Below are 8368 nucleotides of genomic sequence, written 5' to 3' on the forward strand. Positions count from 1 at the left end.
AATTCTTCCTTCCACATTCTTCTGCTGAAGCTGGGCTAAATGTCTAAATGCTTATGTCCAAGAGCAGAGATTGCCATTGCAGTCTTTGACCTGGTAAAGGTGAGTTCTTCCCTCCTCTGTTAAGTTGTGGAACAGAATGATAACCTGCACTGGCTAGGAGTGCCTAAGGGCTGAAGGACAGAGTGAAAACATCTGCTGCTCCCAACATACTGAATCTACATCATCAGTTAATTGACAAGCCCTTCATTACATTTGAATATGTGTATTGAGTTTTGAAAGATGAAACGTGCAGGACAGAGAAACTGCAGGACCAGGGTTAGCACATGCATCAATTACACTACTGCAAAACTGGCCTGAAGCCAAAGCAAAAACATTTCAAATGATCTTCCTTCACAGTTCTGCCTCCCACAATGCACTGCAAAGCACCACACTGCAGGTCTGCCTGCCGTCTTAGCTGCAGAATGTCCTGCACTGTGATGGGAGTGTGTTTAGCCTGTTTACACAATCCTGAGTGGAGTGCCATTCTAATCCCACCTGGCCTCCCCGCCTCCATAAAACTGTCCCGTTCCTGGCTTTACCGAGGGGCCTCTCCATAAAAGCAGAGCTGAGTAGTCTTGTGACCTCCCCCAAGCCGTAATTCCTCCACCCATTCCACACCCCGCTCCCCCAACGCCGACCTGTGTGATTAAATTGGTGTCAATCTCCATCCATGCCAGAGCTGCCTTCACCTTTGACCTCGAGACAACAAGTGCTGGCATTATGTTGGATATTCTCACATCCCACATAGGGGTGGCATTATGATTACAGGGGGAAACGCTGTGAAACGCTGGAACTTTTAGATTAAAGCCCATGGAAACACAATGCTGACATCAAAACATTTTTCTGCCTTTCAGTATATTGCGGTTTCCCAATCTTGACCCACACTGGCCTCTACATCCGTTAATGGTTTTCCTACTCAAATGCTTTTTTAAAACTCCAGAGGTTACATGAGCACTCCAGGAGCAAGACTGGCAGACACCAACCTAGCTAATTAATATTAATGAGGCCCAAATCAGGCAAGATTGATTTGGGACCACCTACTCCACTTTAACTGGATACATATCAGTGCAAAATCTTTTTTCCTACCGCTGACAGCCATGTTGTCAAGAAGCACTCTGTCTCTGGGCAGCTCCAGCATGGACTTTCAGGCCATTCTGCTACCACTACAGATTTATGAAGAGGAACTGTATTTTGTTGACTTGACACTACAGGGCTAAACTTACAACACTAGTTTTTGTTGTTGACGGGACTCTCAGCTACAACTCTGCTATATGGATTAAGTCACATTCACCATTATATTTCTATTGGGTTGTCTTGGTAACTACACAGGCATGCATGTACATGTTTGTGGGGAGGGGCACAAAAGACACGGCTGCTCATTTACATAAGAAAACAAGTCACTGCAGTTTTGAACATTCAGTGCCGTGATAAAAACTGAAGAGTGGAATAGACATGGGGCTGCAAACGGCTTTTGTCCATCAAGACAAGTTCTCCTGCTAAAATTGGTTGTACAAAAAATAAAAACCCCTATATGTTCACACCACCCATCCAATCACGTTTCAAGGACTCTACACATACATAAGTACAAAAGACTTTATTCTTAATATGTACAAATTGTGCAGACATTTTAAAAGAAAGATACACATGCAACAAGTTCCTGCCTTTCAGGCTGCTTTCTTGCCCTTTCTGGCTGAGGTTTTGGGAGGGGCAGCAGGGAGCTGCTCCTCAGCACCGCCCACTTCTGAAGGCTCCTCCCCCTCTGGTGCTTTGCGAACCCGTTTCTTCCCTCCTTTCTTCAGGGCTGTTGCCCCAGGTCCTTTGCTCTGCCCGTCCTCGGTGGCACCTGCACGCACCTTCCTGGGAGCGGCTTTCCCCGAGGCTCCGCCTTCAGCCTCAGGGGTCTCGAGGGCATCAGGATCTGGCCCCGCCCCTCCAGCCAGCTGCTTAGCTTTCGGCTTTTTTGCAGGGGCCACGCTCGACACACCACCTTTCTTAGTTTTCTTTAGTTAATAAGAAATGCACACCTTTACACAACTGCACATGCATCACTTTAGAGATGCCCTTTACAACTACACAAAGGGACTCTGTATATATAAAAAAAAAAAAAAAAAAAAAAAAAAAAAAAAAAAAAAAAAAGACCAGTATTGATTTTAATCTACTCACTTCACCAGCAGACTTCACCTTCTTCACAGGTTTTGGCTTCTCAGCTCCTGGACAGGAAACAGGGAAATGAAAAAGCAGAAACACTCATTATGCGAGTTCAACTGAACCGGGAGCAAGCACACCAACCCGTCTCTTTTGCTTTAGGTTCTTTGGCCTTGCCAACGTTGGGATCAGCGTTCTCCTTAGCCTCTTTTGCTTTCTTTGCTGGTTTCGTTTCTTTGGGCTTTCTAACTGCAAGCTGGAGATAAACACGAGTTAATGTAAACAAGAATGAATGTTTAGATGAACGAGGCTCCAACACGCGTAGTTTTAATAAAACCAGCATAGTACAAACGAAGTACAAACGATGTGCAACCTATATGAATGCCAACCCACCCGGAAGCGACCTTGGGCGCCGGTGTTCGTACTGGAGGTCGCAGGCCGCACGAACGCGCCCGACTCGATTCCTTTAACGAGCGCTTTACGGACCATTAGGTTAACCCTGTTCTCGTCCACCGTCCGGTACTTCTGTTTGATGAAGCCACGAATGGCCTGCGCGGAGACGCCCTTCCTCGAGTCCAGCGCCTTCAGCGCCTCTTTGATCATCTCCATGGTGGGGGGGTGAGGAGAGACCTTCCGCACGGCGCCAGGCCTCCGCGACCCTCCGGGACCGTCTTAACGGGACGAACGGTAGGCGTTAAAACATCGCTGAAATTGAGCGAGTGAAAGTCTAATGTTTATTCACCAACCTGCTTTCGGTTCGTCTGAAACCTTATTCTCGGAATCTTTGGGGGAAGAGCTCGTTAGAGCTGCTGCCTTTTTGGGGGCCATTTTCCAAACCGTCGAGAGATTAAAAATCCAGCGTACGCAAACGCGGTAATATTCTTAGTAACGTTATTTTCCTCTCGGTATCCCGACGGCCTATTTAACGTTAAAAGGGGCGGATCTGGGCTCCGTTAACTGACGCCACAGCCAATCACTTTACAGCAGATTGGAGGCGTGGTCGGGTGCTGCTACGTAGGATCTCGCGCGTCTTTACGCGGTGTGAAGAAGATGAAACTTGCCTCACAGTGTTTGTACGGTGGTTGAGGCGTTTATCGAGGCCAGTATGGCGAAGCTGAGAGTTGGAAAGCTTCTTACGCTGTTCTACACTCAAACTTTTATTTAGTTGACCTCATTAACAAACGAAGTTCCTGCCGTCGCCTCCTACAAACGCCGACGGTTTCACTCGCTCGCACCCTTTCAGTGTCCATTCAGCATTCATCGCGCACATTCTTGTTTTCTGAAACTCATAGATTATGACTGTATCATCCCAAAACTTTATAACTGAAAGGTTATTATAAAATGGTGGAGTATCACTCTGAACCTTAATATTGCGGTCTCAACGCTGCGTTTTATTTTCCAGACTGTGGACTTGAAGTCTAAACTGCAGAAAAAAGGACCCAGATCTCTTATTCAATTTTGAGCCACGTTCCTGTATTAGCACGGCCATTTCGGGAAATGATTACGTGCAGATAGCTTGTCTAAACGCACAAATCTAACCATCTAAAGAAAACTGGCTAATCTAGTTTCAGCATTACAATTTGATTTGAGTATTTCAGGCTGCTTTAAAGCCTATATTAAGGCACTTGATGAACATGTTTGTTAAGTGGGAGGGGTTTTCCTCATACGTACCCCACATGCGAGTTTTCGAGTATTATCCCCACATGGTTTAAACACACAGTTTAGATCTGGATGACCCAGATTAAGTTAAAAATGAGATGTGATGCTTGCACTGTAGCCTGCTATGTAACCAACAAAGCCACTTTTCCACACATTCACAAATGTGTAATGTCTTTTCCTTTAAACACTGGAAACAGAATGCAGAGCACTTCAGTGCAAGGCTTCAAAAAATGACAGGCGAATCAAATAAGGCCGATCAGTTGGAAATTTTTTGATGCGAAAATCAAGTTTAGTTCTAGCACAACTGTGTTCTCCATAAGCTCAGTGTAAATAATTTAGTTGGTAAAGAAATCTCTCTCTCTCTCTTTCTCTCTCTCTCTCTCTCTCTCTCTCTCTCTCTCTCTGTGTGTGTGTGTAAGAGAGAGAGTGTCATGTCCCCTTTATTTGGGTAAATCAGTTAGAGCTTGGAAAATACCAACTAAAATGGATTGCAATAAACTGATTTACTCAAAAGTCATAAACTCAACACCTTTACTTATAACTCCTGAAGTACAGCTAAACAAACCCCCACATGCACACAGAACCTACGCAAACTCCACAGCATTCGGGCCCTAATCACCCCACCTTCAGCCAACACATTAAGCAGAACACCCATGTCAGAGGTTAGTACTAACCACTTGCTATCTGACTCTTCTGCCCAGCACCCTGTGAGGCCCTCTGCTCCGGCCCTCTAACCCACTGCCATAAATTCATCACAAATGTGATCTATTATCTCCAAACTCTCATTTAGGTCAGCTCAGTTACCCCCCGTACATTTTTTAAAAATCCCCCAAAACAGGAAACTCAGTCAAGTGGTCAGGCCCTTTAGCTGTGTGCATTAGCATGCTTCAGAAGAGAGGGAAATGGGTGAATTCTGAAATTCTTTCCATTTCGACAAAAAGGCTTGGAGATAAAGTATTTGCGGACAGAGCACCTTTGACACACAATTACTTACAGCAAATTGGATTTGGTGATAGTGGTGTAATTGCGGGGAGAGGAGGGCCTTGTACGATTGCAGTGTATAATCAACAGTAAAGTGCTGTGCTTTATTTAATGAGTTTGTTTGATTGTGGCCTTGATTAGAAAACCTAACTCTGAGTGGAATCTTATACACCCACTCGCATACCCACTTAAACACGCGCACACACACACACACACACACACACACACACACACACACACAAATGCAAACACACACATCTCTTTTCTCTGTCTCTCTCCCTCCCTTCTCTGTCTGTCTCTGAAAGATTTACTGTAGGACTCTCATAATCTCTCATTATAGCAGTAAACCATGCTAACTCCCTCTCATTACTGACCTGTTAGCCAAACACTGTCTGCGTTGCTTTGAGGCTCTGGCGAACTGTGCGTCTGTATGTGTGTGTGTGTGTGTGTGTGTGTCTGTTTGCGTCTGTAAATGTCAGTATCTTTGAACACACACTCAAAGACAAACCATTTGTTTTTGATTTAACCCGCATCTGGTCACAATAAGGCCGTTTTTTTTTTCCAGTAAGTGCAGTGCGTGTTATCCTCATGCCTGTGTGTGTGTGTGTGTGTTTGTGGGAAAGAGAGAGAGTGCATCTGTGTGCATATGTCTGTTAATACTCCCCTCTGACTCCACTATGTATGTGTGTGCTTTCACTGCCCTTTATGTGAAAGGCATGTCAGACTCCCCATGAGATGGAAGACTACTGCAGCCACAGTACGGCTCTTCTACACCTCATTTCTCTCTCTCTTTTCTCTCTCGTTTCTCTCTTCTCTCTCTCTTTCTCTCTCTTTGCCTCCCCACCCTTTTTCATCCATAATGATGTTTTGAAACCAGGGCACTGGAGTTCAGACTGACACACAGATACACCCCCTTACACATAGACCCCCTTGCACACACACACACACACACACACACACACACACACACACACACACACACACACACACACACACACACACACACATACAACCTACTTCAGCTTCAATTACAGCATATGAGTTCTGCATCTGGTTCATGTGTTTTGGTTAGAAAGGAGACATTTTCTGCGTGGCTGTTCAGGCTCAAAATGTCGGCTATAAGTTAGCCGTGTGTGTGTGTGTGTGTGTGTGTGTGTGTGTGTGTGTGTATGGAGTGTGTGAGCAGTGACCTGGGAGGACCACATTTATCTTTCTTTCTGTGTGAGTGTGTTGTGCGGCAGGTGAATTATGGAGATTTTAACCTTTACGTGCTGACCTCCAGATAGCTTTTGTTAACGTGTGTGTGTGTGTGTGTGTGTGTGATTGAGAGAGAGCCTGTTCTGTTTTTTTTCAGTCTAATAAGATCCAGGTTTTATTTGTGTTCACCTCTCCTGCACCAACCCTCACTCACTCACACTTACACACATACATACACTTCACTCACACATACACAGAAACTCAAAAATTCCCCCCCCCCCTCTCTCACACACTCACACTCGTTCACAAACACACACACAGATGCAGAGGGTAGAATGTCTTGGAGCAGGGAGCGTGTTCCCTGTTAGACGAGAGTGGTTTATGTGCTTGAAGTCAAAGTAATATCAGTTAACCTACATGTATATGTTTTTACAGCACATACAGGCCCAACATTTAACCAATAATCAACCCTGTTGCTACTCATCTCCATAGTTCAACCACCAGGACCAGCCCTGGTGCTCCACAGATCTTCAGCCAGTCAACCCCACAGATCAACCCCACTACTAATCAACCCTTCTGGATAGTGGCCTAATTGGTTGGCTACTTAATCAGTCGATTAAATGCCATTTTGAGATAATCGCGTCAGCCAGTATTTTTTTCCCCAGGATTGGCTGAAGATTTTTTACAGCATAAAAAAAATCTGAATTAATACATTTTAATTTATTTGATCATTTTTGTATTTAATATAAATGCTCTACAGAGTGCAGATTTACTTAAGTAGACAATGCAGACAACATGAGTGTTGTCATTTAAGTAAATGTTCATTTAAGATAATTTAAGATTTGTGTCTCATTTGTTATAAATATGAAATTGTTGAATTTTATAAAATGCAGAAGAACTCCAACAAGAACATAATATCAGCATTATGTATCAGCATCCCAGCTCTCTAAATATTGGCATCAGCATTGGCTATTGAAAAACTCATATCAGTCACTCCTGGTTTCTCCACTGACAGAACACCACATAGAATTAATGCTAGTCATTTTCCTGTCTTTAATTTCACTTTTTTTATGAAACATCTTAATTATTATTTTTGTAATGGCACATTGAAAAACCGTGCTGAACTCTGTCCTGAGATAGAAGAAGACATAAACATGAATGGCATGCATGTAGTTCAAATGTGAATAACCTCAAGGCTACATATGTAACAAAGAACAGATCATTTGTGAGTCTTGGAAAGGCCTTGTCCACATCACATTTTCTCAGTGAAGAGAAAACCAGTCCTAGATTTCAGAAACTGCTGATATGAAGTATTGTCTGTCCTGTGTAGCTCTCTGAGAGAAAATTTGTGTAACCTCATTTGGACTAAACTGCAGTGGCAATTCTGATATGTCATAGCAGACTTGTGGTCTTAGACTTAATCTGGATTAAGTGAAGCTGGTGCTTCAGAAAAAATACTTGCTCAATTTCTGCCATGTGAATGGAGATTAAGTCTAGTTTGAGCATTTTCAGTGAAGGCCCAGTTTAGACCTAGTCCACAGTATTGGAAAAATAGCCTGCAGCCTTGCACCCTGTAGTAAAATCCAACATTAAATTATGAATGCAGTTTACTTTTCACTTGAATTACTAATACTTTAAGATACAGTTCGTTTAAAATAGTAATTCAGACGTCCAAATCAAAACAACATCAACGACTCCATACTACTCTTCTATGACTCAGCTTTGCTTCATTTAAATTTCAAGTCCTTTGGCTTTTGTGGGGTGCTTTGCTCAGCCTTGTGGTTAGTAACTCTCTCTGGGAAGACAACCGTAGCGCAACCGAACACAAACACGTCCTGTATTCCCTATAACCTGGGAAAACTCACATTCTTGTAATAATGTCTCTTTCTCTGTCTCTCTCTCTCTCTGTCTCTCTCTCTCTCTCTCTCTCTTCTCTCTCTCACTCCCCTAAAGACAGTGTAGTAATTGCATTCTTCCCCCCCACTGAGCTGAAACTGTTTGGGGAGGAAGTCAGCGACTGGCCTCCTCTTCCTCGCCTTGTATGGTGCATCGTGGGGACCTTTCTCATTCACACGTGTTCACCTGTCATTGTGCTTTCTGTGAAGGGGAGGCTTGCACTCACTCACGCACACACACACACACACACACACACACACACACACACACACACACACACACACACACACACACACACACACACACATATTCAGACGCAATCCCTTAACGATTACATTCACCCTCATCTCTATAAGGGTGCATGGTTGACCTTTCTTGCACTCTCTCTGGGGGGTAGGAATCCTAACCAATGCTGTAATCTTGTTTTGCATGACGATGTGCCCCCCCCACC

At 44.0% G+C, this 8368-nt stretch overlaps 1 protein-coding gene across 1 annotated transcript; it reads right to left on the reverse strand.

The window, feature by feature from the left end:
* Positions 1 to 1618: 1618 nt before the first annotated feature.
* On the reverse strand, positions 1619 to 3091 carry h1m (linker histone H1M). Its single transcript, XM_077010670.1, has 5 exons — positions 2931 to 3091; positions 2578 to 2855; positions 2329 to 2440; positions 2203 to 2249; positions 1619 to 2039 (listed from the first exon to the last, which is right to left on the reverse strand). Exons 1-5 carry the CDS (start codon positions 3010 to 3012, stop codon positions 1704 to 1706), a joined length of 855 nt encoding a protein of 284 aa, XP_076866785.1. The 5' UTR covers positions 3013 to 3091; the 3' UTR covers positions 1619 to 1703.
* Positions 3092 to 8368: the final 5277 nt, after the last annotated feature.

This window comes from Brachyhypopomus gauderio, chromosome 7 (assembly GCF_052324685.1).
Source record: "Brachyhypopomus gauderio isolate BG-103 chromosome 7, BGAUD_0.2, whole genome shotgun sequence".
NCBI lineage: Eukaryota > Metazoa > Chordata > Actinopteri > Gymnotiformes > Hypopomidae > Brachyhypopomus > Brachyhypopomus gauderio.

Coding starts and splice junctions, on each gene's coding strand:
- h1m (XM_077010670.1), bottom strand. CDS start 3,012: ATGGCCCCCAAAAAGGCAGCAGCTCTAACGAGCTCTTCCCCCAAAGAT. Junction 2,856..2,930: donor TTCAGACGAACCGAAAGCAG/GTTGGTGAATAA, acceptor CGTCCCGTTAAG/ACGGTCCCGGAGGGTCGCGG. Junction 2,441..2,577: donor GCGCCCAAGGTCGCTTCCGG/GTGGGTTGGCAT, acceptor GTTTATCTCCAG/CTTGCAGTTAGAAAGCCCAA.